Source organism: Larus michahellis, chromosome 11 (assembly GCF_964199755.1).
Source record: "Larus michahellis chromosome 11, bLarMic1.1, whole genome shotgun sequence".
Taxonomy (NCBI): Eukaryota; Metazoa; Chordata; class Aves; order Charadriiformes; family Laridae; genus Larus; species Larus michahellis.
In genome coordinates, this window is record NC_133906.1 from 21,763,716 (window position 1) to 21,784,087 (window position 20,372).

Below are 20,372 nucleotides of genomic sequence, written 5' to 3' on the forward strand. Positions count from 1 at the left end.
TGCTGGGGGGACACACACACCGCGGCCGGGAGCTCCCGCACGGCCGTGCCGGGGGGGGGGTGAGAAACAAAGGGCAGCGGCGGGCGGGGGGAGCGGGTCGGCCCGGGCAGCGCCGCGCCGAGCCCCGCGGCGGCACCCAGCTCCCCGGGGGGCGGCCGGTCCTTGCCCGCCCCCCCCCTCCCGCCCCGGCCCGGGCAGCACCGCCCCGGTGCCACATCCCCGCGCTGCCCCGGCCGCTGCCCCCCGCCCGGCCGCCCCCGCCCCGTGCCTGCCCAGCCGTGCCGGTGCGGCGGCGGCGTGGCGCGGCGCCCGGACCCGCGCGGTTGGCGGCGGAGACCCCGGCCCCCATCTGGAGGTAGCGGCGGAGCCGCCGCCCGCCGCGGGGCCGCCGGCCGGCCGAGCCCGCGAGGGGGGGGAGCGGGGGGGGCGCCGATGGCGGCCCGGCCCGGCGGAGCGGGCGGGCGGCGGGGCCGGCCGCGCGCCGCTCGGCGGCGGGAGGGCGGGCGGGAGCGCGGCGCTCGCTGTCCGGGAGCGGCGGAGCCCGGCGAGGACAACCAGGCCGCGGGCAGCCGGGCGCCGCTCCCCGGCGGGCGAGGCTCGGCGAGGCACGGCACGGCACGGCGCGGCACGGCGGGGCCCCGCGGAGGGCGACTGCCCGGCCCGCCGGTGCGCGGGAGGGCGGCGGGGGAGCGCGGCCGGGGCGCCGGGCCCGGCGGACAATGGCAGGGGGTAACCCGGGCCAGGCGGGGGCGGGCGGCGGCCCGCGACCCCCGCCGCGTTGACTGCCCGCTGGGACCGGGGCCGGGACACGGGGACCGGGGCCGAGCGGGCGGTCCGCGCCGCCGGGCAGGAGCCGCCGCCCGCCCGCTGGCTGCCCCGCCGGGGCGCAGGGCCCGGCCGACTCCATTTTGTTGGCGCCCGCTCCGCCGCCGCTCGCAGGCCCGCGGCCTGCCCGCCGGCCCCGCGGCCGACGAGGCGGGGGGGCGGGGGGGGGGAGAGCATCGGGGCCCGCAGGTGAGGCCCGACCGGGCTGCCCCGTCCTGACCCGCCCCATCCCGGGCCCGTCCCGGCGGGGCCGCCCGGTGCCCCCCACCGCCGCCGCCGCCTAAGATGGAGGTGGGGGCGGCGGGGCCGGGCCGCCATGTGCGTCGGGCCGGGCCGGGCCGGACCGGGCCGGTCGGCGGGAGGGGGGGAGCGGGGCCGCGGCGGGGCAGGCCGGTGGCGGCGGGGCGCACCGGGGGGGGGCAGCACTGAGCGCCCCCCTCCCCCACCCCCCCGGGGCAGGCAGAGCGCGGAGGAGGGGGGGGCACCCGCCGGGGGGGGGGGGGGGGGGCGAGGGGGGGCCGCGCGGGCGCGCGCTGATTGGCCGCCGCCGAACCCCAAGAGCGGTGCGGCGGAGCGGTGGGGGGAGCGCGCGCGCGCGCGCAGGCGCGGGGCGCGCGCCGGCGGGATGGCGGCGTCGGGCGCGCGCATGCGGGGGAGGGAGGAGGGAGGCGGCGGAGGAGCAGCGCTGGCGGGGCCTGGCCGGGCCGGGTCGGCGCGTCTCCTTCTCGGTCCGCACCGGGGGCAGGCGGCGAGCCGGCCGCGGCGGCCGCAGGTGAGCGGCCTCCCCTCGCCCCTTCCCGCAGGGTGGCGGCGGCGGCCGGAGAAGCGGGCGGCCCGAGGCTGGCCGGGCCGGGCGGCGGGCTGCGGCCTGGGCCTAAGCGCGACGGCGGTGGCGGCGGCGGCCCCGGCGGAGCCGAGCGGGCCCCCCGGGCGCGGCTGCCATTTTGCGGCGGCCGGGCTGACCCCATTGTGCTGTGCCCGCAGGTGGATGCCCGCCGCCCGGCATGGAGCAGGCCTGCGAAGTGAGCCGGCGCAGCTGCCTCGTCCCCTTCGGCACCTCGCTGGCGGCCGCCGAGGCCAAGGGCGTCCCCTTCGGCGAGGGCCGCGGCCCCGAGCCGCCCGCCATGCAGCTGGCCGCCGCCAAGCCTGTCTACGGCCAGGACCCCTCGTCCTGCTACATCCCGCTGCGCCGGCTGCAGGACCTGGCCTCCATGATCAACGCCGAGTACCTCGGCGGCGCTGCCGACGGCGCTGAGGCGCTGCCCGACCCCGGCTCGCCGCCCCCCCGCCTCCCCGCCGCGCAGGACCCGGCGGCCGGCGCCGACGGAGCCGGCCCGGCGGCCGACGCGCCCCGTGGGGCCCTGGCCTTTCCCCTGCTCCTGCGGGACGGCGGAGAGGAGGCGGCGGAGGAGGAGGAGGAGGACGAGGAGGAGGAGGAGGAGGGCGCCGAGACGCCGGAGGAGGAGGAGGAGGACGAGGCGGAGGAGGAGGAGGCGGCGGCCGAGGCCGGTTCGCGGAGCCGCGGCCGCCCCGGGCCGCAGCAGGGCCCCGCCAGCCCGCCGCCGCCCCGCTTGCAGCCGGCCGAGCCGGTGCCGACGACGGTGCGGGACGGCGATCCCGGGGAGAAGCCGGAGCCTTCCGCCACCGCCGCGGCGGCGGCCCTGCAGCTCGTAAGCACCGGCGGGGCGGGGGGGTTGGGTGGGAGGGAGACGGGGACGGGCGACACGCCGGGCGGGGGGCCGCTGCCATTTTGCGGCGGAGGCCGGCGAGGCGAAGCGCGGCGGGGTCGGGCCGGGCGGCCTCGCAGCCGGCACCCTGGCGGGCGGGCAGCCATCTTGCCGAGGGGACCCTGCCGGGGCGCGGAGCGGGGGGGCGGACGGCCCCGGCTCTGCCCCGCCGGCTGTCAGCGGCCTCCGCCGACCGGCCCTGCCCCGCCGCCGCCGCTCCCGCCTCTCCCCGCACCATCCCTCCGCCCGGGAGCAGCGCACCGCTGCCAAGTTGCGGTGGAGTTTTTGGGGTTGTTTCCCCCCTCCCCGTTACAAGCTTTTTTTTTTTTTTTTTTCTTCCTTCTTTCCCCCCCCCGGAAAGGGTGGGGGGAAGATAAGGGCCGGAGCGGAGCTTTCCCCTCGCCTGCCTGCGCCGGCTTTAACGCTGTCAGACGGCTCTTTGTCTGGCCTGGCCTGAGGTACCCGAGCTGTGAGAGACTTTGGCTGTGTCATGGCCTGACAGACCTCACGGGCAGCAAACCTTGCCTGTTATTCAGGATGACTTTTTTTTTTTTTTCTTTCTAATTTACGCTCACAAATTCCTTTAGTTTGTTTTCTAATATGCTTAATAAGAAGCAAAGCTCATTGAACTTCTAGAGTTCTGGAAGGAGATAGATGCATTCAACTTTTTTTTGTACAATGTCCTTTTGAATGCAAGTATAATTTTTGGATGGTTTTCAGCGTGACTTCTTATTTGCAGATATGTATGTATATTTCCTGTAGCTCTTCAGTATTTTTTTGTCAATTTTTTAAATATGCTTTTGCAAACTTAAGGTGCCTTGCTGGGGGATGCTCTGGGTTTTAAGTGTTACTCGATGCAGGGTGTGAAAATTAACTCACGTGACAGCACTGACACCGAAACCATGTTGCTCTCTCTTAATTTCAGTAGAGCCACTGTTGCCGGACAGATGCTGCTGGTGCATCTTGGGGAGCTACTGGTGCAGCACTTGGGGAGAAATACCGGCTTTCACCCGTGTCCAGTTGTGCTCTGGGAGCTGGTGGAGCACTTGTTACAGAGTGCCCGTGGAAGGGGTGATTTCAGGAAGATGCTGACAGCGGCTTAATTTGTTTGTGGCACTGTTAGGCTCAGCTCTGGCTCTGGATCGTGACTCCTCTCAAGTGTTTCTTGGGAAGAATCCGTCTCCTTATGGAGACTCAGTCTTTAGCCTTTGGGGGTAAGGCTGTTGGTCTGAGGTTTGTGGATATACTTAGCTTTGTTTTGCAGAGCAAAGCAGGGATCTCTCAGCAGACATGTGCTCGGTGATGCGGTTGTGGGAGGGTCTCACTTTGTAAACAGAAGCTAGCGGAGGTACTTTCACAACACTTGCCTCTGCTATCAGTGGCTTTTACGATGTGCTCTACGGAACTGCAGCTTGTATGGTGACAAAACTCTCTTAGTGATTGAGCCTGTTATTTGAATATGCAACAAGGGGTTGACGTTTCAGTACAACTGCCTTCCTGTCTGCCATAGTATGACAGTGACCTTGCTGGTGGCTCAAAAGCATAGCTGCATTCAGAAAAAAAAAAACAGAGAAGAAACGCATTTTTTGGACAGCCTGGGATCTTTCTCTCCTTGAGGCTTGCTCTCTTCCTTTCGTAAGTAAGCGTGGGTTGTCTGAGTGGTCCTTCATTTTAGCCCTGCTGCCTATTGGGTGTGAAGAGATAGGGATTTTTCTCTGCCATGTCACCAATGAGACAATTAAGATCTTTTAATTGTTGAACATGACGTAGTAGCTAGAAATAACGAGGCTTGCTCCTCAGGTCCTGTGTTCATTTAGGCATTTTAATTGCTGTCTCATTTGTATTTGGGGAATCAACCTTTTTGAGGGCATACTAAAACTTAAACAAAAAAAAAATCCTAAAACATCAACCACAAACCCCCAGGAGTTCTGCACTGCTATTTTTAGGGTGGCTTGTCATAGCTGGACTACCCTTTTGGATAATCCCTTTTACCTAGCCTGATGGTGGAGCTCCTCCACCTTAAAGCAAGACTTTCTCGGAGCTTCTGTTCTTGAAGCTCACAGCTTTGAGTATGCCCGCTGCTGCTCGAACTTCCTGTTTCGCCAAGAGGAAAGCGTGCGTGTTTCTCGCACCTCTGTGTCTGCCCCTTGCAAGTTTTGAATTTTTCCCTGGATCATTGCGAACTCTTTGAAAAGGCTGATTTCCGAAATGTCAAGAGTGCTTCCAGCAGAAGGGACAGCATTTGGTTTTGTCTTTACTAGGATGCAAAGTCTGGCATTTAAGTAACGCCTGTGGGTAGGAGGGGTATTGTTTTGCATGGGGATTTGTTAATAGCCCTGGCATCCGTTTTACTCGAGACATTGCCCCAAAGGGTGGAGGGCTTGCTCAGGTGGCATTCAGTTGTAAAGAGGGATATGCATATTCTGAAGTGAAGTTATTTTAAGTGTTGAGTTAATCTTAGTTAAGGTTGACCCGAAGCTTTCCGTGCTCCCAACAGCTCCTGCCAGATTTTGTGTTGGAGAGAAAGAAACTACAGCAGTGTTCACTGGGTCTTGTTTCTGCTCCAGAAGTGACGATACGGTGACTGCTGGCAGCTGGTGGCTTACATCCTCGTGCACATTGCGTTAATGTTGGGTTATCACTATTTAAATTAAAAGCAATGGTTGTTTTGCAATTTCACTGTTTGTTCTGTATGGTCCTGACACGAGCTTGTCTTTAGCACTTTCCCAGCCTTGCAGGCTGTATCGGACACTGTTTTCTGGAGTTGGAGGCAGAAATGGGCCCAGGCTCCAGTGCTGGGCAGGGCACGTGCAGCCACATGAGGTCTGAGCAGCGTCGATCTTGCTTGAACTTGGTTGCCAAAGAATTGGAGCAGGTGGACGTGTTTCTGACAGAACTCTTGTGCTGAAGTTTTGCTTTTTACGTAACTTCGGGTGCCGTATTACTTGGCTTTTGCTTTGCCAGTTACTGATTTTTTATTATTTTTTTTTTAATTGCTACCCACAAAGTACGTTAGATTCATTTGGTTTGCGGAGTTGAGCACTCAGAAGCTGAGAGTTCTTGTATTCAAGTACACGTGTGCCAGTCTTGCTGCATGTATGTTACGCAGCGTGTGTTCCTGGGTTATGCATTCATGAGCTATTTTTTCCACGGGACCCTGATGGCTTCAGGCTGCAGGATGTGCAGAGCTCGCGTGAGGCACTCGCTCAATGTTGCTTTTCATTCTCCTCATACTATTTCCTTGTTATCCAGCTCCGCGCTGTAGGAGTGTGATGTTCGGGTAATGGCAGTGAGGACAGGAGGCGCAGGGAAATCCAGAGCCAGATCTTTCATCACTAGGGATGGCTGCTTCCAGTGGCTGGATGTGAGGAACGGGTAGGACCTATGCATAGGGCTCCTGGAAGGTTTTTGCTTTACCGGAACCACACCATATGCAATATATTAAAAGTACGGAAGGCCAGCAAAGCCCTCTATCTAAGCCTAGAATTAATCCATGTTGAATTTCAGAGTTCTGTTGCATCTTGCAGCTGTGGGAGAGTATTCTCATTACAAAAAGTGTTAATCTCCCTGGGTGAGAGTTACTCTGGTTCTTCATTTATCAACTGACTTGTCTAGTGCTATTTCTTCTAAAAATAAAATAAAGGAACCAGCGCCACGTGATACTTGCTACTCCTGTAAACATTTCTGAAAGAATCTGCTACTACAGACTGTTGATTTGAGGTGTAACTAACTACTGGTAACGTTATATCCCTGAGATACAATAGGCATGGCTGTGGTGTGTTTGAGCAGGGAACATAAATTTCCTCGGTCAGTTGACATCTTCCTGGTGGGGAGATGAATTCCGTTTGGCTGTCTGCGCTTCTGCGGGCACCGTCTCCTTCTACGTGCACCTGGTGAGAACAGGCTCTGCGCAGACTGCTGTCCCTGTGCGTCTGATCTCACACACGCTCCTCCCTGCCACTGAGATTTACACTGTTTGGAAGACCTTATTTCTTCTCAGAAAGGAGCACGTAGCTGGATCTCGCCTGGCAGTGCAGTCTGCTGGCGTCCACTGGGCCCCTCTACTGAAGTGCATTCATGTCTCGAGCAGATCTAAACTTAGCCGCGAAGGACTTCAGCCGTGGTGGGAATCCAGAAGAAGGGATATTTCCACGGTTAGGGCGCTGTCCTGGGCTGTGTTACTGCTCGGCCGTAAATTTTTGCAGCCCTTAATGACTTTTAGTGCTTTCATGATGTGGTGGCGCTGCATCGCCTCTTCGTCGTGGTGTGAGCGGGTGGGTGTTAAGATGCTGTCACAGCAGGACAGTGTGTCCGAGGTGTGAGGAGCAGCTCGCTTTGAGTGACAGCAGGGTTTTTTTAACAGTCTGTAGGATTTAGAGTTCTGCACAGTGGGCTGGATCCTGGAAATAACTTATTCTAGCATTTGCTCTCTTGTTTCATTTGTATTTGTGTTTGCTCTCTTGTTTCAGTTGTATTTGTTCTCTAGTCTAGTATTGCTGGTCAGGTGCGAAATACCTGTTTGTGTGTATGATGTTATAGAAAATAATGTGGTTTCTCTAGTAAATATGGATGTTCTGGGTATCTGTCGTGCAGAGTCAAACTTGAACGATTGATGCCTTTGCAGTTCACGTGGGGCCACGCAGCTCTTTGAAGCTGAAAATGTCTGTGTGCAAATAGCAAAACCAGACGTATTTTCTTGCAGATTGGACAGTCTCAAAGGTGAGGTTTTGCTTAATATAATGGCAGAAACCTCTATGTAATTTCTGCTTTCTATATTTAAACCTTTTTTTTTTTTTAAAGTCTGGGTAAGAGAGACTTTGTTAAGCGATGTCCTTGTTAACATACTGTCCGCAGTCATAAATACTTCACATCTCTAGTGAAGGCTGTTGCCAGAGGAGTGTAGACTTCACTCAGCTATTCAGCAGTGAAGTTCTGCTCCATGCAGGTGGCATACTTAGCACATCGCCTGCTACTGCTACAGGAAAAAATGGCCAACAGTAGCAGCAAAATTGGCTTTTACAGGTGCCTTTTTAGGATGCGTGCTGCCTCTCAAGGCCTGCCACCTCTGCTAACTGTGTTTACTTGCTTTTGATTTCTTTTGTAAAAAGGCGTCTCCCAGAACTCGAACCATTTTTCCTAACAAATCTTGTATTGTTGAGAGTACAATGACTCAAGTTCTGCTGTTACAGCTGCTTCTAAGCCCTTGCCCAAATTGGCGGTAGTGGCTCGGTTTGAAGCTGTAGCAGAAGTGTGTTACTTCAGGGTAATGTAGTTCTGTTTTGCCTGAAGTCGTGGATTTGTTGATTGCCTCTCGCAGTATGGCAGCTTCCCACTGCACCTCGCTGCGCCCCGTTCCCAGAAGTGGGCTTAAACTATGTGATGTGTAACAATTATTAGTTTGGGGTTTTTTTAATTTCTCGATGTTAACTGAACAAATCTGTCACTCACTGAAGAGGTGTCAACTCTGAATATGATTAATAAGCTACTTGAGCTGCAAGGAAAAAAAAAGTATTTTCTGAGTTATAATTGAGACTATTTCTTAAAAGGACATTCGTAACTCAAAAATCAGCATTACGGGTGACGATCAACTTTCAGTCTAGTTACTTAGAATATACTTCTGCTTTTCTTGCCTGGGACTGACAGCTTCTTATATATAGTAATTTTGATTGTTTTTTCAGTTATTTGCTCTGACATTTAGACAGGCACAGGGAATAGAAACACCTGAAGAAAGAAACTCAGCCCTAGTGGGACGAAGGGGGGGAGCTTGTCCTGAGAGATTAAAAAAGAATAATAATCATCAAGTTACTGCCATTTTTAATAGCAGAAAAATACGACCTATGTTTTGTTCTGTCTGCACAGAGCCATCTGTGCTGTGCAATGCAGTCTTTGCTCAGTAAAATGGGAGTTAAATCCTTTATGGTGGTTAAGGCAGTGCCAGGATTTCCAAGTTAATGGGTGGAAAAGGTCTGTAAGAGAGTCTGCTTTGAATTAGAGCAGCAGTTTTCAACCTCTGTTGATTTGCGGACCCCTAAACACTTCCCAGGTGCAGACTCTTGTCTAGTGAATTTAGACCTATCAACAATAGCCTCGCTTGCTTTCATGTAACTTCATGGCATCCGAGTATTTTTCTGCGGCCGTGGGTTTATAGGCTGAGCTCCAGAACAGGTTGCAAATGTTAGTTGCGGTGTCTGCCCTGGGTGAATTTTGGGTTGAGTCAAAACTGAGGTTGTGTTTGTGCTGTGGGTCCCTGATTTGCTGCTGTCCTGTGTTACAAGTTGATAAAAGTTGCCCTTTGCTTTGCTGAGATAGTCACTGGAAGTTTAAATGTTATTTTCGGGTGTGTTGGAGTGAGTGCTGCGTTAGGGGTTAAGGTCAAGGTGATGTTGGGAACTGCAGGGTGTGGTGACATCAAAGACGTGGCTTGGTGCTAGTGCACAGGGTTTTGGGTTTTTTGGTGTGCTGTGGGACAGGACTGTGGCCGTCCCACTGCTCTGTGGGGAGGTCAGAGTCGGGCGCACATAGCGTGTCCTGTGCTGCTTAGGTTTGGAGATGCTGGAGCGTGGCTCTTGCAGTTGAGCCTGGGGACTTCAGGGTCTTCCTTGCTAAGTTTGCAAGGTTTGCCGGTGGTGTGGGAGCAGGGTGCCAGCAGGAGCGTTCCTGAGGACACGTGCAGGGCATAGGTGTGTGTTTGGGCTCCTGCAGGAACATGCCACACTTCTCCCAGCAGGCAGCTGCAGCAAGGGAGCCGGGTGGTAGCAGGAGGGAGTTTGTCATGCCTGCAGAGTTGTGGTGCCGTGCAGAGGCAGAGTGGGAGGTGGAGAGTTGGGTGTCCCGCTGGTTCAGTCCTGGGTAGCAGCACGGGCCTTGCTTTGGTTGATCTGAGCGGGTGCTCCTGACTCCAGTGGCCGGGAGAGGGCACGAGGCTGCCCTGTGTTGGAGGCAGAGGCTGACAGCCCTGGCAGATGCCAGCTAAAGTTCTCTGTTCTTGTTAAATTAGAAATCTGGTTTCAGTGTGCCTACTCGCAGTAGCTTTGCAGCAGTGATAAAGATGGACGTGGTGCGCGTCCATCTCTCATGTGTCCAGAAGCATTGATGAAGTCAGGAGGAATTTCAGCAGTGTGCTTTGCCTCTACTGAAGGATGGAAAAGCACTCGTTAAAGTTGACATGCCGACTTTCTGTGGTTACCAGTAAGGTTGCACCAGTATTTATCTTACCCGGGTCTTTGGAAGAATGGCAAGAAGAAATTGGGAGAAAAGTCCTTGTGTATTATTTCTCTTTCCCAGCACTTGTGAGGGCAGGCTGGCCCTGGCCGGGCACCTTTGCTTTTGTCTCGAGCACAGCCCAAGCGGCAGGTTTGTACTAAGTTCACCCACTCAGCTGATTGCCTGGTTTGGTTGTAGCCTCGTCAGTGATGGAGCTGCACGATCCACAAATGAATGTGGCTTGTCCGGCAGCCCCTGGCACCCCCCTGCTGCCTCTTTGGGGCTGAGCTGCTGCCGTGGCTCTGTGGGAAGGCAGCAAGTCCGGAGGTGGAAGGGGCAGCGCTTGGGATGTGCCTGGCGTCGGGAGGGGAGTGGTTCGGGAGTGCTGTCGGTAAGGAGCAGCAGGCAGGGTTGCCAAGCAGAGCTTTGTTTATGTGAGTTCTTGATGGGGAACTTGTTCTGTGGGTTACGTACGGTGTTGGACAGCTGTGAGTGCTGCTGGAGATGGCACATTCGCGCTGCTGTGGTCTTCAGAAAAAAAAAACAGTTTTATGGGTAATAAATTAGCAGTGTAACTTGTATTAATTTTCAGACACTCATCAGAACTAATGCGCTGGGGACTCATTTTTCATTTTCAGACATGCAGAATTTGACTTTTTTTGTGTGAGAAACCAGAAGTCTCGAGTTGGATAGAGCAATCCAACGGAGCATCGCATACTAGCCAAAGGACCGGGGTGCCTTTTGGTTTGGTGTTTTTTAGGGAAAAGCGCACAGAGAATTCTTTGCACAGCAGTATCTCGGCACACTGGAGACCACGTACCTCTTGCTTTGGAGAGTGTATTCATGACTTTCCCTCCCACTGTCGGTGGTAAGATAGAAACCTGCCTGTTGCCTAATGTGAGAAGGGCGAGGAGCAGGGTTGTTATCTCCCTTTTAATAGTTCCTCCGCTTGCCCTGATGTTACTGTGGTGTTTGGTTTTCTCAAGCACCTGTTCAGACTTCTCACTGTTCTGGCTAACGTGGCGACTGCCCACGGATTTCTAAGTAGCAGTAGTGAAAGAAGTCAGATTCCTCCTAATTTTGGTTGTCCCTTCTCTCGTGGCATGTGAGTGAATACGTTTAGGAAGCTGGATTCACAGCGTAAAGGTAAGGAAGCCTCTCTGAAGCATAAATTTGCAGGACCTGATGATTTAAGCATGAACCTTCCTCAGGGCATGGCTCTAAGTGTGGCTATCAAGAAATAAATAAATACAAGATAAGTTTATTGCACTGCTAGTGTTCAAAAATTCTGATTTAATTTTTAGTAGGGATTCAGCAAAAGCAGTTGAAAATTTAAATGCAAATTAAAACTTAACTTTATGTGAACAAAACATTTATAATTTTTGTTTGTTTTGGAAAAAATAGTTCAGTTGGGCAGGGGGGATTTGCATGCTGAATACCACCTCATTTTCAGGAGGTTATGGTCCTGCGTAAGTGGCGTCTTTGCATTTGGACTAACAAAGTGGGATTGTATCTTTTTCTGTGGGTGAATCATAATTTCTGCAGAAGATTAAATTTGCCAGCCCTGGTTGAATGTTGGTTGCTTTTAAAGAAGCCCATGGAATTAAAAAAGCCCCAACAACCAAACCAAAACAACCAACAAGCAAATGTTAATAGTTACACATTGAATTCAACCCAAACTCCCGATTTTTAGCTGTTGAGGTTCTAATACGGCATTCGCTCTGCACTGCGTGTACATGCTGTTCTCTGGTGCCGCTTCATTCTGGTTACAGCTTAAGCTGGAATGGATACAGTTTACATATATAAATTAGAATAGCCGAGTTTCATTTTGCGCAGTTTGAATCTGTTTTTCATCTAATGGATTTAGAAACTTCGTTTCCGAAAATGAACGTTGCATTTATCAGATGTCTTACTTGTGAACAATTCGTTTGATAATATAAAGGAGCACAAAAGTAAGGCTGAAGAGGGGAAAGATCTGATGACCTGGTTTCAGATGGTTTTTTTTTTGCTAGTTCTCTGACATGAGAGGATATTTGTTGATATTTGTCCTTTGTGAGACTTAACAATGTTGTGGTAATGCCTGCGGTTCCTCTCTTGCTTGAAAAAAATTAGTGCTGATTAAAAGAGACAGATTTAAAGAGAACTTGATTTGTCATTTAAAATGTATGCAGATAAGCAAGCGTGAGAGTTTTTCCCTCCGCGTCAGGCTGCGGGCAGTTTGAAGTCTTCTGCATGTTTGTGGATTTCTCTCCACTGGGGATCCGTGTGAGATCGTACCCCTTCTCTCCCGCTTCCTCCTCCTGCCTTCCCCAAATCGTGCTGTCAGGTGCGTTTCTGGTTATTAGGATGCTGAAGTGCCAAAGCTTTCTGTCACACTGCTGTTCTGTCCGATCCATAAGGAAAATGATCTCCATTAAGAAAGCAATGAAACAGAGATGCTCTTAACCAGTTACCTAGATAACTGAGCCTTTGGTCTTCTCACATCAGTCCATTCTTTGTTTAAAATCCATACATTTATAACTCCTGAACTTGATACAGATGCTTCAGGACGTATGAATTACCCAATGCAGTGCAATCAGCTTTCACGGTAGTTCATACGTACGTAGCACCCTTTGCATTTGTAAGCTGCTGCAGCCTGGAAAAGGGTACTAAAAACTAGCCAAAGACAACAAATATCCACAGACATGTAGATAACAGAAGTTTGGCTTGTATCATAATCTCTGCTGTATTTTTTGCTAGTGAATATTTAATTAGTGAGTATTTAGCACTTCTGTGTGATAATGGTCCCAGATAAGAGGTAATATACTTTTTCAGACACGAATGTAGGTCAGACGCCTGTTTGCTTTTTGCTGCAGTGCTGAAGCCGAAGGAAGGCTGGAGCCGTGGGGTGACAAAGACCGTGTCCCCTGGTCCCCAGCAGCGCTGGCTGCCTGTGGTTTCCAGCAGGCTTCTCAGACTCCTCTGTTTGGCTTGCAGCTTGCCATGAAGTTAAGTGCCAGCGTTGTCATTATTCTGGTGAGGGGGGTGGTGGTTTCAGCTGATACGCCGTGCAGGTGTTGTGGTTTGGGTGGGTTTTTTACATACTTACTCCAGTTGGGCAGGGATTTATTCCTCTAAGTTTTCTCGTAGCGGAGCACAGGGCTGCCGCTCTGCCTGCATGAGCGCAGGTTCAGCATCACGGCCTCTCTCGGTAAAGGCTTAAAGCTCTTATGCTTTGTAATACTACTTTATATGGAGGAAACTTTGATTGATGACCTCTTTTTGCTTGCCTTCAAATACTTCTTAAACTATGAAGTAGATACAATTTAATTTTCTTTCCATTTAATGTTTTTCAACCAATTTGGTTCTGCTTTCAGAAAAGCTCCTTTAAAACAAGAATCTTTGCTAATGAGAATTTATTTTTTGGCTTTCATCGCAAGCAGTTATTAATTTCAGTTCTTGACTTTGCTTCAGTGTTGTTCTTCATTTCATCTCCTTTTTATCTTTCCATTCACAGGCAAAGATTATTTCCCAATTCCTGTCTTCTTCCCTTCTATCTGTATGTGTTCATTTCTCAGTGTGTGAGCGTTGGAGCTGAGTGAAATGATGAGCAGCGGATCACTTGGACTTCTTTCCATCCTCCCATTCGTAAGAGCAGGACAGTGGTAGGAGTCGTACTTTTAACTATCTCTGACTGTCAGCAGCAGTCGCTGTACCAGAGGTGCAGCCCTTGCTGCTTCACTTCACGGGAGTTAAAGGATCTGGACCCCCCCAGTGACAGGGGCTGTGTGGACTCAGGACAGAAGGATAAGACTGAGGTCGAAGCTCCTCTGCTTTGTCGTAAGTTAACTCCATAAGGTTGAACTTCAGCTGGAGGGAAGCACCATCTCAAGAAAACTCTTGGAATAGCTTGCCCTTCCAGGCTAGTTCTGAGAGTGCTTATTTTTAATAGAAAAAAGTTGCTGCCCCTTCTGTGCAAGGGCAGAGGGTGAATAACCGGTGTGTGATGTGAAATGGGCAGGAGTTGGGAGTGTCATGTCCTAGGCGTGGTGCATCTGTGACACCAACCATGTGGCTCGTTGTGTTAATAGATACTACTTCAAGCAGAGTGTTTGGCCCAGGCTAATCCAGGTGCCTGGAAATGTCATCTCTCTCTCAAGTTTGCTTTGTTAGATTCCCGCCCCCTCCCCCCTGCCCCGTATGAAAAGCTGCTGGTCTTCAGCCATATCTGGGGTGGGTTAGTGCCTCTTAGGAATTGGATGAACTCCTTGTCATCTCATCTTGTTCAGGAAAAGACTAACGATCCTTGAACTTTAAGGAAAAAAAGGTGGTGGTGGGGAAGGCAGTGGACTGACCACCCCCGGGCTTCCAGTTCTAACTAGTAAGAAGTAGGTATTGGGAGCAGCTTGTTTGTAATCCTGGGGGTAGGTGGGCTGCAGAGAGAAGTGTGAGAGTTGCTGCCCCAGGAACGAGAAGGTTTGAAGAAAGCAGCGGGAGCGTATGGGGCAGAATTGTTGCTGCTGTCTGCGCTGGCTCGTGTGCAGGTTGTGACTTACCTGACAGCTGCTCCTGGGGTGAGATCTGCTCACGAGATATCCCAAGATATGCCGAGATATCCCATGCTCCTGCTGCAGGGCCCTGGGCAGGTATCTGCTGTGCTTCTGCCTTCCCACTCAGCGGAAAGGGCTGTTGGTGTCATTGTTTATACTCTATTGTTTAATTATCATTTGGATGTGCTGCCTCCTTTTATTTTCTTCCTTGGCTTTGATTCTGTCCGCTTCTTGCCTGAAACAGGCTTGGCAGGATCTTTTTCCATTATTCCTGGTGGTCAGTGGCTTCCTTCTTTCTTTCCTCCATCCTTCTCACACACAAATCTCTTTTGCTGCCCCAGCCTCTCCCTAAAAGCATGTTCTGTCCCTTGCTTCATTGAATAATTTCATGTTTATAATTAAGTCAGGAATAAACTATAATAGGGCTGTTTTGGCCAAGCATTTCTGTGACGGCTTTCCAAAGCAGGTCTGAATTTGAAGTGTGCAGGGCCACGATGGCCGCAGCTCAGTGCGTAGACTCTGGACAGCTAGGCTCTTTGGGTACCAGATACTGAAAATCTTGGTCTGTAACAATATATATATCTGCCCCTTTGTGCACGGTTTCATTTTACTATGGCTCTCCCAAGATGATTGAGTCCCCCGTCGTGCTGTTGGGGCGCACGGGGTGGCTGCAGCCGTGCCACGCTGCGCTGGAGACGTCGGTGCTGCTCTGGCTGTTACACAGAGATGACCGGTGCCGCAGGAAAGGTGCCCCCCGTGGCTACCAGCACACGTGTGTGTCTTTGTTGACTTGCACTTTGTGCCACTTCTTCCAGCAACGTTAATGGTTTGAACAGCAGCTTCAGGTGACACAGCCAAGAGTGGTTACTGCATGAGTGTTACTTTGTCACTTTTTAATGATGTGGTTATTTTAAAGGGAAGAAGATTGGTGAGAGACAGTTGAGGACCGATAGTGTGTACAGTAATAAAATCACATAGAAATAGAAGCTTTTTTTGCTTGATATGTTTCATATTTGCCTGATGGTGAGAGTTTCAGGCGGGCAGGGATACTTGCTTTCTGTTAGAAAGCCTCCTTTCGCGTGGAGATGAGCACTGACTTTTGGTATTTCACTGAGCGAGCTGCAGACTGTTGTGTTTGGCAAATTCAGGAGGTGGCTTTCAAAGTAGAAGTGTTTGTGTTCTGATGCTGAACCTTGGCTTGTGAACCCTTTGTCAGGCATCAGTGGTCATTGGTGGAGAGGGTTTGATTAAAAACATCCACAACATACACTCTGGTTCTCTCCAAAAATAGCTCAAAGTGATCTGAAACGCTGTGTATTGTCTAGAGTTTAGGCTGTAGCTTGTCCCATCTGAACAGCAAATTAGTGCCAAACGGTTGGTAACAGAGCAGACAGCACTCATTCCTTTCAGGAAAACATCTAACAATGCAAAAAATGTGGTGTTGCTCACTGACGGAGCAAGGCAGAGTCTTCCCTTCCTCACTGAACCAGTCTCTTACCTGCGTTGAATTCCTTCAGTGTATCTCCACTGGAATTTCAATGCGGTACCTCCCTGGTGTGCAGTGGCTTGCAAGTTTTCTTGTTGTTTAAACACTTGAACATTTCCATACTCTGTAGGTAAACAGTACTCTGACCATGTGTAGAGACTACATCTGAAGTTAGTTGTGTTTTAAAAAACAAAACAAAACAAAAAACAAACAAACAAAAAAAAAAAACAAAAAAAAACCCCAAACAAACAAAAAACCAGCTTATTGCAGGGCTGAATTTTTGGCCACTGGGATATATTAGCAGCTTGATCTTGGCATAGTAAGTGTTAATTGTAATAGGAATGAAATTTGTTGTATTCTGACCCAAGAAAGTAATGCTTTGGGGCCGTAATTCTGGCATTACGCAGCAGAGTTTAGAGGAAGAGACTTGCTGTACCTGGAAATGATAATTGCTGCTTTCACTCCTCTGCTAGTGTTTTGGTTTTTTAATGTGAAGGCATCTCTGGCCGGGTGGTGGGGTTTTGGGCGGAGTGGAGAGAAAATAGTGCGAGGCAGTGACCTGCTGCAGGGTGTCCTGTCGCAGGGCTTTTCCTGGGGGCATCAGAACACAGCGATTCCTGATCTGCCTCTTCCACTCTGGTGGGTGATGATGGGGCCAAGATCTGCCTGCTGGTGCTGGGGAAGGGAGAGAGCAAACTGGGGAGGAATGAGAATAGCTGCGGAAAGAGAGGTAGCTGTTTAAGCATTGTCTGAATAGCTTTTTGAAAGCCACAGTTTTCATCAGGCGTCTGTGTGGGGTATTAGAGGGTGACAAAGAGTTGATTTAAATGCAGACTTGCCTCTAGGCAGGGGTTGTGGGTGTCCCTCAGGTGGATCAGTGTGAATGGCTTTGGCAAATCTCCAGCATAGTTTTACTGCTCTGTCCAGCTGACTGCTCAGCTGACTGCGCTCAGGTTCCCCTTGGCGGTAGGATGCACACATCGTGTGTGTACTACGTGCTGCCTTTGAGGTAATTAGTTATGATATACATATGCCCCTTAAAGCCTAGGGTTGAAAAATGTGTTTAAAAAAAAAAAAAGAGGCAAAAGTCACATTTACAAGAAGAACATAAGCTGGAAACAGACCAAAAAAAAAAAAGGGGGGTTTGCATCTGAAAGTGCATCTGCATTTTAAAAGCACCAGCAAAGGCAGCGCCTCTGGTTCCCGAGCTCCCGGATGCTGTTTTTGTTGCAGAAAGCCCGTGGAGGTGGCCCGGAGGCTGCAGCAGGGCAGCGGCAGAGCGAGGGTCTGCAGCCCCTGCCTGGTGCTCCTGCATGTTCCCGAGCTCCTGCTCAGCGATAAGTTATTGCGTGGCTTTTGATGACTGAGTGAGAAGAATTTCAGCAATGTAGTCTGTAACGTCATTACCTGTTTTTTTTTCCTGTAACAGAGGAGTTTATCCTTTTGTATTTTCTTTAACCACATGAAGAAAAGCCATAAAACTCAACCTGAAGCGGAATATACCTTTTACTAGAGAGGTCTGTTGGGTTTTAGTTGCTAGGATGTTGAACTGTGAATTGCAAGGGACGTGCCTCGGGAAAGGTGGTGAGCAGGACAGAGAAGTGAAGTGAGAAGGTGCGTGTTTGTGCTATGACAGCTTTAATGAGGAGCATATTGCTGATGCTTATTGGCAAGAATAATACCTGCAGCACTTCTTAGAGCTCTTAAAATGCTGAACCCGCCTGCGACAAGTGGTTGGCTGGTGCTGGTAAACAGGCAGGACAACCCCACAGCCGGGCACGGGGACTCCTGTGTCCTGTGAAAACCTATTGTACTCCCTCTTGGCCCAATTAGTCACGACGCCGGTAAGCTGCTGAATCCTCTTCTTGGCAGAGGTCCTGCTGGTAGCACACTGCCAGAGAGCGTGCATACTTAGCAAACAACGCGGGATCCGCTCTTCAATAGCGAGGCAGAAATGACATTAGGCAGCGTTAGGGTTTTGTGCGTTGAAAGATTTTGACATTCTTGTGATCGCCGCGCGGGCCTGGGAAGCGGAGTGCGTTCGGGTGTCTGTTTCCGCAGAGTCGATACTTGTGAGTGGGTTCTGGAGACAGGCGAAGTCTGTGTGTCTGTCCGTCTCCTAGAGGCGGGATGACTGCCGTTGTGCTCCCCATCTCCTGCTCTGTAGTTTTGGGGCAGAGCAATGGCAGTTCTGCTCATATGAACTAAAAATTAGGACATCAGTTGTTGGGGTTTTTTGGTTTTTTTTCTGATTGTACATGCCGTCGGTTTCAAATACTTTGATGAAGCTTTTTCCTGAGCACATCTGAGAAGCAGGGAAGTTTTTACCTTGTACATACTAACTTTTTTTTCTCACTTGATAAATGCTTAATTTGCGGCTCTCAACACCTTCTTCCAGTCAGGAATATTTTGTTGTCTCTTACTACTACTTTTTGGTATACTGCAACCTTTGAAATGAACAAATTGGTGTTAGTGAAGTAATGGGGGCTAGTAGTGACCCAAAATATTTATCCGCTCAAATGCCTGAAGCTTGAGTGCAGTCATTTACCAGAGGTCATGTTCCTTACTAAAAAAAAAAACCAACCAAAAAACACACAAAACCCCCCTCAAATCCCGGTTTATTGTTTTGTTCTTTACAAAGAATGGGGAGAACCATTGTGTTCTTTGAAGGTGTAGGAGCCACTAAGTAAAATCAGGACTTGCTTTTTAATGTAAATGTCTCTGGTGGCCAGATGTAATCTGCACACAGGGGGGAGGCAAATCTCTTTTAAAAGCATCTGGAGCTTTAGTGATTTCTTGTGTTCTGATTTTTCCCCAAAGATCCGAGCCAAGAAGAAACCTACTCCAGTGAAGTATGAAGTTGGGGATCTTGTTTGGGCCAAGTTCAACAGACGCCCATGGTGGCCATGCACAATTTGTCATGACCCAGTGCTGGACTGTCACTCAAAAATGAAAGGTACTGTATCTCCTCAGACCACAAAGTGGAGGCGTTGTGTATGGCAGGGTGCTGCAGTTTTTAATGAATTTAAAAAACATTTCTGGCCCTTGAAAGGTATGAAGAAATAGACTGTACTGTGGAAGACCTGGACCTATAAAGTAGACCTAGATCCAGGGAGGTGACAGGAGGAAGACAGGGCTGAGGCTGATGGAAGTGGCACGGGTAGCTGTTAGACATGTAGGCTTTCCTTCCCAGAGCACAGGGAGGATGAGTAGCGGGGCTGAGCTCAGGGCGGTGCAGAAGAAAGAGCAGCCCCTTGAAAAAGGGATGCAGCGAAAGGGCAGAGAAAAAAAGAGTTGGATGAGGGAGATGAGGATGCAGAGGTGTAACAGGTGGGCAAGCAGAGCTGGGAAGCCTGGAGTGTGAGGACACGGAGGGTCGTCCAGGCTTGGAGAACAGGAGGCTGGAGAGGCTGAGAGGTGGGGTGTGGGCTAGCCCAGTGTAGCTGTTGAGTGCCTGAAGGTGTGGTGGAAATGTGTGAGAGGAAGTGAGATTTACTGTTTCTTTTTGGTCTTGTTTGGCACAAGGAAGCAAGGGGCTGTTTATGGGGAAATACTGGAAAAATGTGGAGATGGAGCCATGTATGTGAAAGTTTAGGGCATAGTGTGTCAGAGACGAAGAGCCAGCTGAGTCTGAGGGGAAGAGACGAGGGAAATAAGACAGAGCTGTGCATGCATGAACGTAGGGGAGAGCCAGGAAAAGAGAGTCTTACAAACTTAAGGCAGGGAAGTGTAGGTGAGCGATGGAGAGAACAGTGCTTGTTTGGAAATTGCAGCTCATTTGAAGGCTCTCACAGTGCTTTTAGGATAATACTAGCTGCCATGAGGAGACTGCCACAAATAGAAAGGGTTGGTTGTTTGTTCCTGGATTCCCCTTCTGATTCTTTTTGTTCTGTAGGCAACTGGAAACCCTTTGAACCGGTGCCCTCTGCCACTGACAGCTCTGTAGACTGGTGAGGTTGCCACTCACTGATGTATTTCTCTCCAGTTTTTGTGGCCCTTGCCAGCCTAAGAACCAAGTGCGGAGAGCGAGTAGACTTTTTTCCACGTGGTCATCAACTCGGAGCCTTCTGCTGTTTCTCTAGAGACATGAAGTACCTTTTCCTGCATTGTGCTTACGTCACCCCCAAGTCTGGTTGCTGTAGTCATCCTACTTGCTATTTCTCCTCCTTCCCCTTCATTCTTTAGAAGGCGTTCATCCCGATTCTAGGTAATACTGAGTGTGCTGTTTTAAATAGTCCCTTTTGAGCTCTCACATTCCTATTGAAGGTGTTGCCAGAAGATATGCCAGACGTATATTCTCCCCCCCACCCCCCATGAAATTTTGGACAGGATTTAATGTATATAGCTGTCCAGTAATCTCCTATTAGCCTGTGTATGGTGATTATGATGATTTCTAATAAAGGAATTCTGCAGGGAGGAAACATGCTATTGGCAAATTCCAGCAAGGTCTGATCTCCAGCTACGTGATAGACTCCCGCTCCCATCGTGTTTTATCTGTGTTCAAACCAATAGAGCTCTGGGGAAAATTTCATTTTCCAGTTGTGGTTGTATGTAATCTGCTCATCTCCGCTCCCCGATGCCGAGGTGGCGGAGCGGCTGGGT

At 51.2% G+C, this 20,372-nt stretch overlaps 1 protein-coding gene across 4 annotated transcripts in view; it reads left to right on the top strand.

Moving 5' to 3' along the window:
- The first annotated feature begins 567 nt into the window (after positions 1-567).
- The window catches only part of NSD1 (nuclear receptor binding SET domain protein 1), a 65,861-nt gene continuing 46,056 nt past the window's right edge, over positions 568-20,372 (top strand). For 3 of the 4 annotated variants that reach the window (XM_074604180.1, XM_074604183.1, XM_074604185.1), the window contains exons 1-3: positions 1,460-1,597; positions 1,810-2,495; positions 18,591-18,726. In XM_074604180.1, coding sequence (XP_074460281.1) covers positions 1,830-2,495; positions 18,591-18,726 — 802 coding nt within the window. In that variant the 5' untranslated portion in view covers positions 1,460-1,597; positions 1,810-1,829. Of the gene's footprint in view, positions 667-1,459; positions 1,598-1,809; positions 2,496-18,590; positions 18,727-20,372 lie in introns of those variants that run through there. The other variant, XM_074604181.1, reaches the window with a different exon arrangement.